This window comes from Pteropus medius, unplaced genomic scaffold, assembly GCF_902729225.1.
Source record: "Pteropus medius unplaced genomic scaffold, Ma_sr-lr_union100, whole genome shotgun sequence".
Lineage (NCBI taxonomy): Eukaryota > Metazoa > Chordata > Mammalia > Chiroptera > Pteropodidae > Pteropus > Pteropus medius.
The window spans coordinates 1,421,901-1,440,885 of record NW_024343732.1 but is presented as its reverse complement, the minus strand read 5'-3'; the positions used below and the strand labels follow the sequence as shown (position 1 = coordinate 1,440,885).

The following is an 18,985-nucleotide window of genomic DNA, read 5'->3' as shown; positions in this document are numbered from 1 at the left end:
AAGTTGAGAGTTTAGACTCAAGAGTTGGATGTCCTAGGTTCAAATCCCAGCCCAGAGAGCCAACCCTCACAGACCCAGTGGCCCTCACCCAGAACTATGGCCACACGTGCTAGCCCCATACACAGAAGGGCACCCTTCCTGGGGCAGCCAGACGTACCAGGGCACACCCTCTATTCTGGGCCATCCTGTGCAGCTGTCGGAACCCACAGGCAGATTACCCGTCACTCTACAGGGATCACTGAGGCTGGTGCAAGGCTTTGTGAAGCCCCACAGGCTGCAGGGAGGTGGCAAGAAGCTAACCTGAGTTCCCATGTCCCCAGAGGCCTTGCAGCTGAGGGAATAGGCAACAGGGGGCAACAAGAAAAGGCAGAATTTGCCTTGTTTCTGGCGAGTATGTTAACCAGTGATTCTTCTGAGACTCAGGAAGGGTTCTGTGCCACATGGAGACAATAACTGGGCTCCCATCAGGCACTGGACGCTCTGCAGGTTTATTTCTTAAACTCAATTAGGAAACAAAACCTTGTTGCTTGGAAAGACCAGTATAAAACAATGCAGGGTCACTTGCTGCTGGCCGCTCTGTTCTAGGTGCTGAACAATGCTGCTGGAGGGACCGGCAGACAGGCAGTCAGGATGGCCAGCCTCAACAACAAGAGTCTAGGATGAGCCACCAACAAGGGCAATGGGGATGTCCAAGCCATCTCAGCCATGTTATCTGGATGTTACCACCAACACAGGGTCCAGGCTGTAACTAGCAATGGTTGGAACCCTTAAGACCATGTCAGACCACCCCCTATTTCACTGCGGCTACTCCCGCAGGTCCCACGGGTTCCGTGGCAGCCACGTTGGGTGAGGACACCCAAGAGGCCTCTGCCAGGGTGAGCGTCTGAGTGGTGGGCCAAGCAGCACCCAGGGTAGTCTTCAGGGCCCCTCCAGCAAGAGCTCCGTGGAGATGCCTGAACAGGGACATCCAGACAGGGGCAGCATCCACGTGGTCACCATCAATTCTGGAAGCTTCCAGGAAAAGCAGGCAGGGCAGGGAAGATCCACCAGGGATGGGAAGTGCAAAAGGCAACTGGCTGGCCCAGCCTAGGAGCAGTTTCCAGCTAACCTAGAGGTCCCTTGCCAATGAACCCTGCACCAGGGTGTGGCGGACAGACCACCCCTGGCTCCTCCATTTGGCAGGAAGAGCTGGGGGCCAGTCTGGAGATAACACAGGGCTATAGCATCCTGGAAACCAGCAGCCTCAGGAGGCCTGGAATGGGTGGGGCCCCTTAAGGCACAGCTGAAAGGAAGGTGGGAAGGCCCCCCCCTGGGCCTAAGACCCAACAGGGATGACAGATGGAGGCCCCCTGCAGGCTGCACCTCCTAGGAGACGTCTGCTCTGCACTTGGAAGGAGAACAGGAGTGGCAAGGGGAGAGATGGAGGGAAAGAGGGAAAAGATGAGGGCAGATGAGGGCAGCAGGGAGGCTAAAGCCAGGAAGCAGGGAGAAGAGACACACACACAGACACAGGATCAGAAGACAGGCAGGGCAAGGGGAGAGAGTAGGGAACCAGGCTGAGGAGAGTGAGGAAAGGGGAGAGACAGTTTCTTTCCGGGGTCCAGTTTCTCGACCCCAGGACAGGGCAGAGCTGTCTGGCTCCAGCCCACCTAGCTTGCCAGGCCTGGTTAGAATCTCGACAGCAGAGGAAGAGTGTCAGAGGGCAAAGGCACCCGAGCAGATGCGGGTGTAGACATCCTGGTCCAGGGGAAGGTAGTGTCCCTGCTTCAGGTCCAGGAAGAAGAGCCGGTCCGAGATCTGGTGTGGGTCAAAGCCTTCACGTTGCAGCCGCGTCTTCTGGATCTTGAAGGTGCCTATGGGGGTGCAGGGAGAGGTGAGGGGTACTCAGCAGGGAGCTTCTAAGAGCCTCTAACTCGCCATTCTCTCCTGAGTCTCCAGGCTTCTGCATAGGTTATCCCCTTGGTCAGGAACATTCTTTCTCATTTTGCCTTCCGAATTCCCCCTGGTCCTTCAAATCCCAGCTTCATGCCTGTCCTCCAGGGAAGCCGCTCTGACCACCCCCATTATAGCCTGAAACTATGTCTTCCCTGCCTAGTCACCTGTCCAACCCCCAGGAGACCAAGGCAGGGTGGGGTCCGTCACAAAATAGGTGAAAGGTCAGCAACTTAGAGCCTAGAGACCAAATCTGGCTCTTCACCTTGTTTTGTAAATAAAGTTTTATTGGCACAAAGCCAGGGCCATTCGTTTACACACAGTCTAGGCTGCTTTTGCACTACAAGGCAGAGCTGAACTTTTTGGGCAGAGACTGGCCCACAAAACTGAAAATATTTATTATCCAGGCTTTAAGAAAAAGTTTGTACTCCCTGCAGTAGACGATTAAAGAAGAGTTTTGTGAAGGATAAAGGTTGGAGTTAGAATTAAAAGGCGAGGGAGAATACCTTGTGCTCTAGAGTCGGGAAGGTTTTTTTTAAAAACAAAACTTCAGAAGCACAAATCATAAGATTTTTTTTTTAAAGGATAAGTATGTGTCAAAATTAAGGGTTTCTTTTCAACAAAGGCCACCATAGACAAATTTAACAGACTCTCAAATAGAAGAGACTTACAATGTCTGAAATGGCTAAGGAATTAACATCCAGACCATTACAAGGAACTCCCACAAATCAAAATGAAAAAGTGAGAGGCAATACAAAGATGGATGAAAGATCAGAGATGTGAAATGATTTGCTCAAATTTCCTAATCATCAGAAAAATGCAGAAAATGAAGAAACAAACACACAACACTGCAGGATGCCTAACAGGGATGGGAGTGAGGAATGGAAATAATTAACTATGTAAATAAAACAAGAGAAGGGTCCTACACAAGCCCACAGTGCCAGGCTGGCTGTGTACTGTTATGTCAGATTTGGCCCAGGGGCCTAAACCAGGATAAGTAAGTAAATGGTTGCTAAACCAACAGGCAGTTGGGCAGACCAAAAGAGGGAAAGGGGCGCACCTGTGATATCCACCTGGGGCAGGAGGCGCAGGAAGATGGGCCAGGCATAGGGTGCCAGCACCTTCTGCAGCTCCTGGTACAGCGCACTGGGGCTCAGCTGACCGTGGGGGTCGGCAATGGCTGCCATGCCTGCTTTGCCTTCTACTCCTAGAGACAGAGGCTCGGTTAGAACACCATCCCTCACCCCACCATGGGACCAGATACACCCTCAAACATTGGCCTCTGGCCTCTGATCCCTTCCACCTGGGCTACACTCACCAAAGCAGCACATATCTGATTAAATCCTGCTACACTCCTGCAACCCTGAGCCAGAGTAGCTCTCATGATCCCATTTTTCTAGATGAGGAAACTGAGGCTTAAATCGCACAGGAGAGGTGATTCCAGATCCAGTGGCTCCCACCCAAGTTGTCGTGTGCAGTTGTCCAAGTTGTGCACTGCCCAAGGGCACCTGTACCTCCAAGCTCTTCCGAGCTAGGCCCCTCTGAGGCTACCAAACCCTAGGACCACCCCCTGAAGCCCCAGCTTGCCTGGCACGGCCACCCCATACACGGCTACATCTGTCTGGCCCAGCAGGCGGCTCAGCACACCCTCCACCTCAGTGGTGGAGACGTTCTCCCCACGCCAGCGGAAGGTGTCCCCACCGCGGTCCCGGAAGTACATGTAGCCCAGCTCATCCATCACCAGCATGTCACCTGGCAGAGGGGAGAGGGGCAGGTAAGAGGGCAGCTGCCATCCCCACAGCCAGACCCCACGGTGTGCGCACCTGAGAGGTAGGCGCTATCGCCCTTGTGGAAAACACTGTGGGCAATCTTCTTGCTGGTGGCGCTCTCACTGATGTAGCCATCGAAGCGACGCAGTGGGTCCTGCTGGTTGATCTGGCCCACAAGGAGGCCAGGCTCCCCTAGGATGGAGACCCCACTCAGACTTCACTACGTGGGCAGGGGGTGGGGACCCCAGCTCCCAGGGAACTAGCTGGGGCCCCCCACTCACCGGCCTGGCATGGGATACAGAGACCCTGGGCATCCCGCAGTAGTTCCAAGGTGTCCTCATTGACCTTCACCAGCCGGATTGGGTACACATGTGGCAGGATGCGGCTGATGAAGCCACAGGAGCCAACCTGAAATAAGGCAAATTGAGTTTGCAAGGAGCCCCAGGGTGGCACAGTGTCCTCTCCCCAACACCTTGCCTCTCCTGCCCCAAAGTCTGGAATAGAACCCCCAGTGTCACTTCAGCTCATGACCTTGGGTGATATGAAAAGGGGGGGGGTATTAAGTAGTGTCTCCCCAAGGACTCATGCCCCTCTTCCCACCTTTTCAGCCTCCCCTACAGTCACGGTGGGAAATCTGCTGGCCCACCACCACTTCCTGGTCCATAAAATCCTCTAGATTGGTAGGAAGTGGGTACCTGGAGTGACCCTGGAGCCAGATCGGGGTACTGGCACAGCTCGTGTTTGTAGAGAGCTGCCAGTGGGGGCTGCTGTGCTGAGCTCCTGGTGTTGGATAAGTAGAACATACCCAATGAGCTATTAACCCCTTTAACAGAAGAGGAAACTGAGGCCCAAGACTTGCCCAGTAGGAGGGGATCAGCACCCCACCTCCATCCTGGGTGCCCGAGCCCTGCTTTCCTTGCCACCTCTCCAGGTGGAAACAGGCTCAGAAAGGCTGAGGCACTTGCCAGGGGCACACAGCCACGCCAAAGACTTGAACTCAGGGGCAACAGTCACATGACTGGCTGTGCGTGCTGGAAGAGAGGGGCCCAGGAGCTCCCCCTCCCCCGCCTTATGCCTCTGCCATGGCACCCGGGCCACCGTGATCCCTGTACCCTGACTTGCGCCCCGCACCCCACTGCGCCCACCTTCCCATCCATGTTGGCGATGCTGCAATTGCACTCAGTGGCACCGTAGAACTCGCTGATCTGGCGAACTCGGAAGCGCTGGGTGAACTCCTTCCAAATTGCGGGCCGCAGCCCGTTGCCCACCGCGAGGCGTACTCGGTGCCGCTTCTCCGCCTCGCTCACCGGCTGCTTCAGCAGGTAGCGGCAGATCTCTCCAATGTACTGGACCACCTGGCCAATGGGGAGCGAGTCATGGGTGGGAGCGAGGGCCAGAGGGGAGCTCAATACCCCAGGGCACTCCCCTGACCCTGGGCCCTAAGGATGATAACTCTGGGGAAACAGCTCAGTCCTAGCAAGGGCCCTGGGATGCGCCTTCTATTCAAGTGGATGCATCTGGGTCCCCCCACCTGCCCCTCTGCAGTCCCTCTATCCCCATGCCGCTTCCTAGGGACACTTCGTGCACCCCACACCAGGCAAGAAGGTGAGCAGCAGCGCTGACACCCCAGAAGACAAACCTAGCCCAGAGCCCATGTGCTCTACACTATCCCATGCTGTCCCCCCAGAACACAGTCAGCTGAGATCTGGGGTGGGACCGCTGTCAGGTGCGTGATCTTCGTTTCCTCCCTGAAGTCACAGCGGAAGAGCCCCAGTTGCCCACGGAGTCACCTGCTCATTCGGAGTTATCTGCTCATTCACAACCCCTGTAGGGAGCACTTGGACAGGAGCTGAGAGCCCCAGCTATGAATCCCATTAGGGTGACTTTGTATACTGAGTATACGCACGGAGTGGGTGTGGAGAGACAAAGGCACATCTTAACCATTTTAAGTGAATAATTCAGTGGCATTAAGTACAGTCGCATTGTTGAAAAACCATCCCACCATTCATCTCCAGAACTCTCATCTTCCCAAACGGAAAATGTCTCCGTTAAACACAAACTCCTCATCCCCCTCCCCCAGTCCCCAGCACCCACCATCTACTTTGTGTTTCTGTGAATCTGACTACTCTAGGGACCTCATATAAGTGGAATCACATAGTATTTGTTCCTTTGTGTCTGGCTTATTCACTTAGCATAATGTCCTCAAGGTTCACCCACACTGTAGAATATGTCATAATTTCCTTCCTTTTATGGCTGAATAATATTTCACTGTACGAATGGACCACATTTTGCTTCTCCATCTGTCAACAGACATTTGGGTTGCTTCCATGTTTTAGCTGTTGTGAATAATGCTATGAACATGGGTGTACAAATATCTCTTTGAGATCCTGCTTTCAAATCTTTTGTTTTAAAAACAGTCCAAACCAGACAGAAACAGCCACACAATATATGATTCCATTTACAGGAAATGTCTAGAACAGGAAAATCCATAGAGACAGGAAGATTAGTGGTTGCCAAGGGTTGGGGAGGGGTATGGGAAGTGACTGCTGGTGGGGACGGGGTTTCCTTTTGGGTGATGGAAATGTTCTGGAACTAGATAGAGGTGATGGCTGCACAACACTGAGCGTGCTGGATGTCACTGAACTATTGTTCACTTTAAAGTGGCTAATTTTACTTACATGAATTTCACCTTAATTAAAGAACAAAAAAACAGTCCTCATCTTTCAGAGCTTTTACTGAAATATCTTATGCAGAAAGCATGCTGCTGTCTGGGTGGCTTCACAACGATGCAGAAGGAAGGATGTGGGTGGGGGAGGAGGGGTCAGGACAGAATGGTTGATGGCCCCTGGAGCCAGTGACATGTGCTCAGAAATCCCCAATATTTTTCTGTCCACATTTCTATGTATTTGCAACTCTCAATAATTAAGTTAAAAAAAAAAAACAGCCTGTGCATTTCAAGATACAGATTAGCGATTACCCCAAGCCCCCGCCCCCCCCCGCCAACCAGCAGAATATAAATTGTCAAAAGCAGAGGAGAGCACAGTCATTGCAGGAGGCCCTGCCCAGAGCCCCCACCCTGCTCAGCTGTGTGACCTGGGCAAGCAGCTGAACCTCTCTGTGCCCCACCTGTCCAAGGTAGGATGGCATCTGCCAATTTACCAGTCCCCCCATTCTCTCCCCTTGTACCCTCCTTCCTCCTATGGGAAGGGGCTGGCACCTGTATTTCCACCCCCACAACAGTGCTAAAATCCTTGGCCTGGGTTCTTCTCACCAGGGAGGGAAAAAGAGAAGAAGGGACGTGTCTGAGCCAGCCTGCTCTCCAGGACAGCAATGCCCTCTTCCTCTGCTTCATGCTCACCTGACCTGGAGGCCCTCACACTCTGTGGCCTTAAACAGCTTAGGGTGGTGACTGTACCTGCCAGTCTCATTTCCATGCAGCCACCTGCAGGGAAGACACCCCCCACCAGGGCCCATGGCACAGAGAGGCAGTGCTTTAGGGAACTCAGGCAACCTGGGCCCAATCCCAGCTGCATTATAAGCCTTAGTTTCCTCATCTACAAAATGGGCATGATGCCTTTGCCCACTCCCAAGTGATTATGGGGATCCAGTGAGTTTACACGTGCAAGGTTTAGGCCTGGGCTAGATATAGAGCACGTGCTCAAGAAACACTGGCCACCCTTCTGTCCCCATCCAGAGGCCCTGGAGAGGGGGTGGGGTAGCAGGCAGAGCCATAATGGTGGGTCCACAGGAGGGGGCAGGGCCTGACCGTGCAGTTGTACTTGACGCAGTCATCCCAGAAGCGGCTGGCTGAGAACTTCTTGCGGAGGACAACGGTCATTCCGTAGAGAAGACACTGCCCCACACCCAAGACATTCCCTGCAGAAGACAAGCTTGGTGAGGGGTCCCCAGTCCCCTGCCCCACCCCTGCCCAAGCTGCCCCATGGTACCTGCTGTGTGGTACAGGGGCAGGCAGTCGTAGAGCACATCTGCCGCCTGCATGCTGTAGGCATGGTGGCCAAAGGCTGCGATGCGGTAGTACCTGCGGGGGCAGGGAGTGCAGGGGCTGGAACTACATTCCCCAGGGGATGAGAGTGGGTGAATGTGCTGGAAACTGGGGATACGGCAGGGACTCAGGAAGAGCCAGCCCAGCTCTCAGAGGGCTGGCTGGAGAGGCACATGCAGCAAATAAAGAAAAACTGTCCATGGTGCTAGGTGCCCTGAGGGATATAATAGAGTGAAGAGACAAAGAGGGGCTGAAAGTGACACAGCTAGGGAGGTGACAGCGGAGACCTGGTGAGAAGGAGCTGAGGAGGCGAACTAGGGAAGGATGCCCAGGTGGTGGGCATAGCGGAAGCAAAGGCCCTGAGGCCAGAAGAAGCCTGGCCAGTGGGGGGCCAGGGAGGGAGTGAGCAAGGAATGGAGAGAAAGAAAACAACATCAGAGAAGTGGCAGAGCCACACAAAATGAGTAGGGGCTTTATTCTGAGGACCAAGGCAGATAAAGGGAGGTTTGGCACAGGGGAGGTCTGATTTAGGATTTTACACCCCACTGTGGCTGCTGAGGGGAGCAGGGCCATCAGGGGCAGCAGTCGGGGCAACAGAAGGCCGAGGAGGGGCTGGGGCAAGTCCAAGTAGAGTGGGGGTCTGGAGATAAAAGTGAACAAATTGAAGGGAAAGGCCCTGCAGAGCTGGATGGGGGAAGAGGTGAGGCAATGAGGAGCCCCGGAGCAGCAGGCATAGGGCAGCACTACGCCCTGAGATGGGCTGTGAGTTTTATGGAATTGGGATCAGGATGCCCTTAGATCCCAACAGGAGCTGGGGTTAGGGGGTCAGACTACAGAGATGGCCTGGAGGCACTCACCAGGCTAGGGGCAATGCCCACGGGCCCCTCACCTGCTGTGCACGATAATAGCGGCCTTGGGCATCCCTGTGGTCCCCGATGTGTAGATGTAGAAGAGACGATCTGCAGGAGATGCAAGTGTTGGGGACTGGGTGCTGGATGGGTGGGATGAGGGGGGCCCCACCCTGGACTCACCGTCCATGCCCTTGCCAGGGGACTGGGCTAGGGGAGCTGTGGACGCCTCCTTCAGCATGGGGTCCAGGAGCTGGGTATCTGGCCAGACGCCCTCAGAACTCAAATCTCCAGAGCAGAACTTGAGCAGACTCTTCCCCAGCTGTCCACTCACCTCAGCCACCGCTGCAGCCCCAAACAGATGTGTCACGATCAAGGATGGGTAGGCCCTTCCCAAGGCCTGGGATGCACGGTCTGACTGCCCCGGGCAGCCCTAGGACCCTGCCCGAGATGATGCCCGCACCCAGCCTCACCCGCTGCTAGCTCCCCTCCGAAGATGAGGGCCTTGGCGCCTGAGGTGCCCAGGCAGAAGGCCAAGGGCTCATGCCGCAGGTTGACATTGAGCAGAGCAGCCTCCACGCCCATCTTGGCCAGGCCCAGCCACAGCCCCACGAACTCGGGCCGGCCCTCCAGGAAAATGGCCACCACGTCGCCTGACACAAGGCCCAGCTGGTGGAAGACGTTGGCCACAGCATTGGAGTAGGCATCTAGCTTCGCGAAGGTCCAGCACACGCCGCTGCCTGCATCCACCAGGGCCAGGCGGGCAGGCTGCTGCTGCGCCACCACCTGGAAGATCTGCGGGATGGTGTGGTGGGCGCGCTGGTGCCGCCACAGCTCCAGGCGCACACGGATCAGCACGGAGAGGCCACTGGGAAGGGGGATGGAGGGAACGGCATCACTGGGTGCCCAGCAGGGCCCCTGGAGACCCCTCCCCAAAGCCTCAGTATCCCCATATGGAGAAAGTGGAGAAAAAGGTCCCTGTACCCCCAAGGGTTCAAAGAGGGTTCAAGGAGGACCCTTTGGTTGCTGCGTCTCTTGGGAGACCAAGGGCCATTTACCAACCAGCCCAGGAGGAGATGGATTCTCAAAGCTGGCCGGGCCATGCAGTGCAAATCAGAGTCACCCTGTCCTCTTCCACCCAGCTTGCTCAGTGACTCTGAGGGAGCCAGAGCCTAGTCCTGTCTTCATTTCTCTCCCCTGGGACATCCCAAGTACCCCAAGATAAACCCCTACCACCTCCAGCTGGGACTCCTCGTGCTCCACCTGCACCAAACAGGTCCCAGGGTCCAACCCTGAGCTGGGCAGCTGCTTCACCCCCATGACACTCAAAGGCACTAAGCCCAGATGGTTTCTATCCCAGGTGGGGTCAGAAGACCTCCTGGCAAGATAGAGGGGATGCAACTCAATGAGCATTTGAGGTGGGTGTGTCTCACTCTTCCTTCCCCACTTGCTAGTGGATATGAGGTGATCAGAAGCCGCAGAGAACAGGACCCCCAACAGATCTAGCCGGGTCTCTCAGTGACCATGCGGAGTTGAGCAGCCCACAGATACCAGGCTGTCAGATGAGTGAGAAATGAACCGTTTGTTGTTAAGTAAAGAAAAATTGCTTTAGATCAGAGAACCAAGAAATCTAGAATTTCTTGGTACAACAGCTCAAGAAACAAATGGTTACCCTGGCTTTATGTGGCACCTCCCAGATTCTCTGGCTCTGAGAGGCAACCTTGAGCTCGAGTTAAGCCACTGACAGTGGGGGCTGCTTTGTTACAGCAGCTTGCTCTCCCCTGACCAATACAGGTGTGGTCTAGACTCTGCCCCCGCTTAGGCCTCATCTGGTCAATGTGTCCCACTAGCTTCAGTGTCAAATTCATTATCAAATCCATTTTTTGTACCCAGCTGCCTCCCCCATGCCTGCAATGGGTGCGATGGCTTCCTTACATCTCTGGACTCAACATGTCCACAGTGGACCTCAGCACTGACATTCATTCATTCACTCTCCCTCCTCCATTTACGCAGGCGGCTGATATGTACCAACACCTATTGTGTGCTAGGCAGTTTTCAGCTCAGAGACGAACAGATCTGACCCTCAGGGGCTCACAGTTCTCCCAGGAGAGACCACCTCCTTATACATGAATGAGCACGAGGAGAGCGTTGACTGGTGACAAGACCCTGATAGGTGATGCAGTCAGAGTGATGTGGACAGGGGCAGGGGTGGGAGTGGCCCTAGAAAGAGGCAGGCAGGTGACATCTGAGCAGTGCCTGGCAAAACAAAAAGAAATAGCCATGAGTAAAGATGGGGGTACAGCCAGCCAGTGCACAGACCCTGGGGTGGAAATGAGGCACATTTGAGAACCAGAGCAGAGGTCAGTATGGCCAGAATTGGGTGAGAGGAAGGTGGAGGGAGACAAGGTGCTCAGTGGGTAGGTGGGTCTGTCAGAGGAGAGGATGTACAGGCCTGCCAGTATCTGCAGTTTTTAAAAACAAAGGTTCATTTATGAGACTTCCTGCTTGGGTCACACTGCTTACCCTGGGGGCCCCTGGGAGTCCCTCCAGCTGTTCCTGTAAAGGACCAGGGTTATGTGGTCCTGGTGACTCTACTGAACCCAGCACCCAAACGCATGCTACCCACCAGCACACTAAGCTATGCACAGATGCATATGCCTACCCTTTCACTGGGTTCCTCCCAGCATCCTCGCTACCTCACCCAGGAAGCCTTCCAGGGGTGGCCCATCACAGCATAGATTCCCCCAAATGGGACCAGACTGAGTCAGACTCACACTAGAGGTGAGAGTCATTCCCAGCAGGGAAGGGAAGCGGGTGGAGGGTGGGGCAGGCATTTGTTGCTTGAGGTAGAGGGCTTAGAGTCTTTCATCTCAAAGCTTGTGTGACTCATAAAAAAGTAAACATTACAAGTGAAAGTGGAAAGAAGAAAGCACCAGGTGAGGAATAAGATGAAGAATGTGCACATTTGTGGGCACAGAGAACAAAATGAGGTCTGTATAGATTTCCATAACCATATCTTGTGAAAGAGACTCTGAGGAGGGAAACTGCAGAGCTGGGGGCAGCTAAGAGAGGGGACAACTTTGACAGCACACCCCTCTAGAACATTTGAATTTTGTACCATGCATTATGTACTAACTACTACAAAAAATAAGTAAAGACGTAAAATATTAAAAGCTAGCTGTTTATACATCCACCTCCCTGGTCAGATCCCCACGGCTCATTCATTCAACTAGTAAATAAAGTAGCTAAGATGAGCAGCCTCTGTATTTATTGAGCACCTACTATGTGCTAGGCACTGTGCTAACCTTAGGGCTAACCTCCAAAGTAGGGTCCTAAGATCCCCATTTGTCAGATGATGGATGAGTTGGGAGCTCAGAGAAGTAAATTAACACACACAAAGTCACACAGAGAGTTGGGGACAGAACAACCCAGAACCAGGCCTCTTAGCAGGGTTCTTCTGCTCCTCCTCAGGCTGGTCACAAAGGTAGGCCAAGTGCCCACAGTGCACACAGCAGATGCTCAATTCATGCTTCTTAAAGGAGAGGCGTTATACAAGGATTGTCTTTACAGATGAAGGAGAACCAAGGTCCACAGCTAGACACACCGTCTCTGGCTACCAAACTCCTAATCACCAGCTTACCTAGCCACCAAGGCACCCATTGCTGGCTGATGGCAATCAGCACTAATGCATCTGAGTGCCTACTGTGGGCCCAGCTCTCCTCTTAGAGCTTCCTCGATAGAGCAGCCCAAGAAGCCCATGAGGGGGTACTAGTGTGACAGCCATGGGGAGAGGGCCATCAGTGAGGCTGGAAATCAGAGGAAGCACACCCACACAGGCAGGCAGTGGACACAAGTACTCAGCTCCAGCCACATGCCCGGGCAGCAGCCCAAGCCATCCCCACCCTGGGGACAAAGAGGCTACTCTCTATTTCTGGGCCTTTCCCAAGGCCTCTTCTAGTCACTCTGTCTCCTCCTATTTTCACTCAGGGCAAGAAGAAACCAACAAGGTTAAATGTGGTCAAATTTCATACTACGATTACAGGATGAATTGGGAGACCTGGAGCAAGGTGCTTAAATATTTTCTGAACATCTGAACACAGGGTCCAAAGGCAGCCCCCACCACCACCCCAGCACAGCACAGCAGCTAAGAACACAAACTCTGAAGCCCTAGCTGTGTGTTCCCAGGCAAATGACCTCACCTCTCTGTGCCTTGGTTCACCAACCTGTAAAATGGGGTTCATAAACATTCCTTCCTCATAGAGCTGGGAGAGCATTACATTAGAACAAGGCCTGGCACACGGAGAGGGCTATACAAGCTGCATTAGTTAGCTATTGCCATATAACAAATTACCACCCAAACTACCACTGTAAAGAACACTTATTATCTCACAGTTCCTGTGGGTCAGGAATCTGGGAGCAGCTTAGTGGGATGGTTTTGGCTCAGGGTCTCTTTTGAGGCTACAATCAAAATGTCAGTTGAGGCTGTAGTCATTTCAAGGTTTCACTGGGAGAGAATTCACTTCCAAGTGGGCCTCTCTCAGAGCTACCTCACATGGTGGCAGCCAGCTTCTCCCAGAAGTGACCCAAGAGAGGACACCCAAGATAGGAGCCTCAACCCTTTTTATTACCTAATCTCATAAGTAATATCCCATCACTTCTGCTGTGTTTTATTCATTAGAAGTGAGTTACTAGGTCTAGTCCACACTCAAAAAGAGGTGATCAGGTGAAGACCAGAAGGTAGGGCCATCTGCAAGGCTGCCTCCTACAGGAAGGTGTGTCAAGCCCTGTGTCAAAGATTCGGAGCAGACCCCACTCCTGCCCTGTTGCCAGGGCAGACAGGGCCAGGCATGGATACCCCAGACTCCATGGGGCAAACCTGGGGCCTGGGCAAGCCCAAGGAGGTAGGGAGGGCCTGCCAGCCATGCTCCTGTTGTGTGTGAACCTGAGTGGAAGCCAGGGCCACAGCGCCACAAAGAACAACACAGTCTCCGTCTGAGCCCCCATAGGGCCCACAGTCTAGTAGGGGGAGAGAGACTCAAGAATTAAAAGGCAAGAAAGCAGTCACATTAGATAGTTACTAGTGTTTCAAGTCAAGCTTTGGAGCTGCACTGCCTGGGTGCAAATCTTGTCCCCACTACTTGTGTGACCTTGGGCAAGTGACAAAACCACACTGTACCTCAGTTTGCTCATCTGTAAGATGAGAAGAGAGTACCCACCTCATGGGGTTATTGGGAGAGCTTGAAGAAGTCATGCTTAGCGCAGCACCTGGCATGGGGGAAGCACTCTGTAAATGTTAGCCATTCTGCCTAAGAACAACAAGGTTGGGATTGGGAGGTCTACAGAGACACAGTGTCAGGGAAGGGCTCTCAGAATGTGACATTTAAGCCATGGCATGATGAAAATGAAGAACAGGGGAAGAATGATCCAGGCAGAGGGAACAGCAAGTGCAATGGCCCTGGGGCTAGAACAAGGCTGAGCATATTTAGAAATAGCAAGGAGGCCATTGTAGCTGGAAGAGTGACAAAAGTGAGGAGGCTAGGGACGTGATCGGGAACCTTGCGTGGTCTAGATTCTAAGGCATCAGGGATCCATGCAAGGGTGCCAAGCAGGAAAATTCAGCAAAGGAGGCAACATCATAAAGTGGCACCAGACAGGAGGCCCAGTGTGTTCCAAGAAGATGGAGCAGTCTGAGTCTGACAAGGCAAGGTGATCTGGGGACCGGGTGAATCTATGGGGAGTGGTGAGAGGGCAGGAGATAGGGCAGCAAGACCTCAAGTGCCCAGCTGGAGGTTGAGTCTTTCTCCTGCAGAAGATGAGAGTCATGGAAGATCTGTGAGCAGAAGAGACAGTTAAATCTGCAGGGACATGGGCCAGAGCACGGAGAGAAAAGGACGGGTTCTGAAAGGTTCAGAACCAGTCAATTTGCAGTGGAACTTTTTCTAGATTCGCCCCATCTCTGACACTCACAGAACCTGTTTTTCCCCGCTTACAATGGCTTAGTCCCTCTCTGTCCCTAAGAGGAGAGGGGGTCTGCAAAGGCACCAAGCCTGGCAGACCCACAACAGGTGCTCACATACTCCCCTCACATGGGGACTGCTACTGAGATTTGCTCCTATGGGGGCCTCCAGAAACACCTATTTCACCCCAGGAGGATCCCCAACAGCTTCTTTGAGCAAGCACGTCAGAGACACCCCAGAGAACTTCCAAGGATGCTTGAACACAACGCCAGAATCCCCTTCCCATAGATCCCAGTCTCCAGAGACCACCAAACGAGTCTTGGAGTACATAGCAACTTCTCCAAGACCCTGAACGACCTCCAAGTTCCGCATAGACCCCAAACTCTCAAAGAGTGCCTGGCCACAGAGAAACATGTAAATGGCCCAGAGGAGGCACACAAACTTCAAAAACCTTAAAAGTCCTTTACAGACACCCAAGAAGCCCTTTCATCTCCCCAAATGCCCTAAATAGACCAAAAGTGTCTGGGCAGCCCCCAGAGACCACTGGGTTGACCCCGTGAAGTCTTCGAGTCCCTGAAGAGCCCACAGAGGCCTCCTACATGACCAAGTCTCCACACATACCTCCAAACACCCACGGCCTCACAATCAGTCCATTCTCTGAAACTCCTATCAGCTCCCCACACACCCCCAAGTTGCCTTCCAGCCCCCTGTTGCCACAACTTCAAGAACCCTGAAACCTACTTATCTCCCTCCAGAGACTTTCAGGACGTCTCCTGCAGGTTCTCTCGGAATCCCCCCAACGGGTCACTTTCAGGCGCGGGCCCAGTCCGTAGCCACGCCCCCAGTCTCCAAACCCTCCCCTTAGGCCCCCAGGGCCCCCATGCCGCTCTTGCAAACTCCTTCAGTTCGCTCCCAGGGCGCACCGCCGCGGACAAGGCCAGGGTTGCACTCACAAGAGGTCGCGTCTCGCGGTCTTGCAAACGATGCGCAGGAAACGCCAGCCACCGCTGCCTACGTACACTCCGAGCGCCACCGCTGCGCTCCAAGTCCACGGCAGCCCCAGCAGCCACAGCAGCACCAGCGAGGCCAGGGAAGCCGAGCCCGCACCGGGAGCCCGCATACTGGGGAGGTAAACAGCTGAGCCGGCGGGTCGCTCGGGCTCCGCCCCACGGCCAAACCGACTCCGCCCCCAGGTCCCGGCCCCGCCCCCAGGGTAATTTCCGCCCTCAAGGGCTAACCCAGGCCGCCCGATTGGAGCCGGCCCCTCCCCTTCCTCAGGCCCACCTGCTCCTAACCAGAACCCGCCCCATGCCTGAGATTGGCCACGTCCTGGCTGGACTCCGCCCCTGGACCAGGGCTCCGCCCCATCTCGTGCTGGACACAAGCTTCTTTGATCCTAGTCGGGCTCACGCTTCTCTGCCAATCATTTGCGGCCACGCCCCCAAACAAAGCTCTTCCACCCTGTCAGTCACTGTCAAGCTTTGACAGCTGTGGGACTCCGGACCCAAGCTTCACCTTCATGACTTGGCCCTCAAATCTGGGCCATCCAACTTGTCCCCACCACAGATCCAGAACCTTTCCAGTCACTCGACTAGGCCCCGCCTCCATGCCATGACCTAGCCGCTGTCCCCAAGGATCCGCCTGTCCCCAATCCTGTCCAACCATAAGTCCTGGGTTTTCCTGCAGGTTCCGTCTCTACCACCCCTCCATTCATTGGACCCCGCCCTCTGGTTAGGCTTCTGGCCACGCCCATAAGCACACGCCCCTCCCACTCTGAACCAGACTCCGCCCCTAATCCTAGGCCTAGACAGCCTTCCCAGTCCCAGGTTCCGTCCTAGGCCGCTGGGACTGCCCCCAAGCTTTGGCCGGGTCACCACACTCTCGGCCTTACTCCTGCCCACCTAGCGCCGTAGGCCCCGCCCCACCTTCCCGCTCAGGCCCGCCCCAAGACCCTCTTCCGACAGGTATGGCTCCGAACCCCTCAACCACATAGTCGAGGCCAGCCCCCTACTGGAGGCCACGACCACAGAGAGGGCCCCTGGGCCAGAGAGACAACGGCTACCGAGACCTGAAAGCTAGAATGGCTCGGCGAAGACAGCCGCTGTCTCCATGACTACGAAGCTTCTCCAGCCCCAAGCTGTGCGTTTAGAAAACACATGCGTCTCGCAGCCGAGAGGTGTGGCTCACAGGCGCTCGCGGCCCAGCCCTAGATGGCATCCAGGATTCCTACCCTGGGACACTGGGAAATCCCAGTTCACGATCAGGGGCCTTCCAGTAATGGATTCTTTCCCCAGCTTGTCCGAAATCCAAGCCTCAAAGTCTCTTCGATCTTAAACACATTCCAGGGACCTGGGGAGTCCCAAACTCACAGCCTAGGGTCCCAGAAGTGTCTAAATCCAAAGCTAACCTTAGTCTGAAAGATATATTTCAAGGACCCATCTAACCCCAAACAATATCCCAAAATCTTGTAATTTAAGTCTCAAAGTAACATCCTAGGAGCCTAGGGAAAACAAAATCCACACCAGAGTCCTTTATTTGCACCCTAAGTTACTAAATGTTCACTCAGAGACCCAAAGGCCCCCGGCCCCACCAAACAGATGAGGCCAGTGCTGACCTGGCTGCCCACCATCCTGTTCCCTGACTGACCTGGAGCTCACAGACTCTCAGTCTTGGCCGCTCCCTCACAGGCTCCCAGAGCTCCCAAAAGGCGGGGATGACCAGGCCAAGCCAGAAAACCTCAAATCTAGACCCAACAGGTGGGCCCTCCAAGATTTCTGTTTCTGCAGACTCCTGGGCCCTGCCGTGCCTGTGCAATGCCCTTGAGGGCCTCTACCTTGGATATCTCTTTCCAAGGGCCTCCTCCTCTGCCCCGCTACCCACCCCACCCCAGCTTGTTTTCTGCCTTGTTTGGCCGACCTTCCCTGTTCTCTCCTTGGGAGGCGTCCTGGGCCTGCTTCCAGCGCCATTTGGAGAACAGAGCTGGGCAGGCGCTCACCCCCCCACGCTGTCATTGGTTCCTGTTGGCCGCCCAGGGTGGGCCGACTCTCTGGGCTGAGGAGGCAGATCTGCAGGACAGGCCTAGAACCAGCCACTGGCCCACACTTTCTTGGCCACAAGTCAGTGGAGTCAGCAATGACTAATAACTATAGCTGGACTCATCCTGCCAAGTAGCACTATTACCCCCATTTTACAGGTAAAAAAAACTGAGGACTGGAGCTGTCACTCCAGCTCTGAATTGAAAATCATTCATTCACAAATGTGTGTCTGAGAGCTTGCCCTCCCTCCTCCTCCCCTTTCCTGATTCCCTAAACTACTCCTCCCCCTCCTCCCTCTTGCACTGATTTTCCCCTCTTCCTCTACTTCCTCCCTCTCTCCTTCTCCATCCACCTCTCCCTCTTCCTGTTTCTTCCTCCCCTCCCCCTTTCTTCTCTCTCCTCCTTTCCCTTATCTCATTAAGTTCACTGAGCTCAACTGAATAGTACACTACAATCTCTTCCAACTCTCCCCACTGGAGATGTGAGTCCTCCATACGAGATTCCAAAATCCAAAAGGCTCTGGAAACCCAGCTTTTACTTAAGGTGGTGTCAGAACTCCAGTGAACGGACCACGTACCTTGCGCTGACCCAGGCTGTTTCCAGTGAGCATTTGTCCCTTTTTATCCCTGTTTATCCTTTATTTATCCCTTTATATAAGGGCTACCCCCACACCCCCAAGGCCATCACACAACACATGGCAGCTTTTGTCCTCAGTTACTTCTTGAGATTCGAAACATTCCCTATTACAAAACACATGTCGACTTTAAAAATAAAACAGCTATTTTACTAGTGAAAATTGGTTTATTTGGCAACAGCAAAGAATTGCAATGTGGGACAAGCAAGTTTTAGCAAAAGCCATAGGCAGGTCCCATAAACAAAGAAAAGGAACTTCATTTTATGAAGAAAAAGGACGTTATGAAGGGTTGTTTTGAAAGTCCACTGGAGAAAAGTGAGAATTCAGGGAGATGACAGTTTCTCATTCCCTGGGTTACTGTGGATTTCTTGTGAGAAATGCAATGTTCATCTTTTCCTGTTGGGGGTCTGTAATTAACATTAACACCTGTAATTGACATTGAGTTGTGTGAGAGCGCCCCTTATGGCTTCCCCACTCCTCTCCACTCCATTTTTTTTCATCTCAGTGTTTATAACAGTACACATACAAACATGCACACATTGTGAGAAACTGATATACATAAAGTCATCAGACCATATATAAAAATAGAATTCTGACCCACAGCCTTGTAGCAAGGAGTTCAGGAAGACAAATTTTCCACATTTTTGCCAACACTTATTATTTTCTCTGTGTCTTTTTTTTAATTATTAGTTTCATACAGTACATTGGTTAGACATTTAAGTAGTTTACAAAACGATCCCCCTAATTACTCTTTCTCTCCTCTGGCTCTGCACCTAGCCCTTACATTAATACCAACTGAATTCTCTA

General features: G+C 53.6%; 1 protein-coding gene across 1 annotated transcript; it reads right to left on the bottom strand.

Annotated features, from left to right (window-relative positions):
- Positions 1-464: 464 nt before the first annotated feature.
- SLC27A1 (solute carrier family 27 member 1) lies at positions 465-15,685 on the bottom strand. The gene is made up of 12 exons (XM_039867794.1): positions 15,463-15,685; positions 9,026-9,420; positions 8,736-8,897; positions 8,594-8,663; positions 7,649-7,740; positions 7,468-7,577; positions 4,847-5,056; positions 3,983-4,109; positions 3,756-3,893; positions 3,520-3,684; positions 2,993-3,139; positions 465-1,853 (listed from the first exon to the last, which is right to left on the bottom strand). Exons 1-12 carry the CDS (start codon positions 15,627-15,629, stop codon positions 1,696-1,698), a joined length of 1,941 nt encoding a protein of 646 aa, XP_039723728.1. The 5' UTR covers positions 15,630-15,685; the 3' UTR covers positions 465-1,695.
- Positions 15,686-18,985: the final 3,300 nt, after the last annotated feature.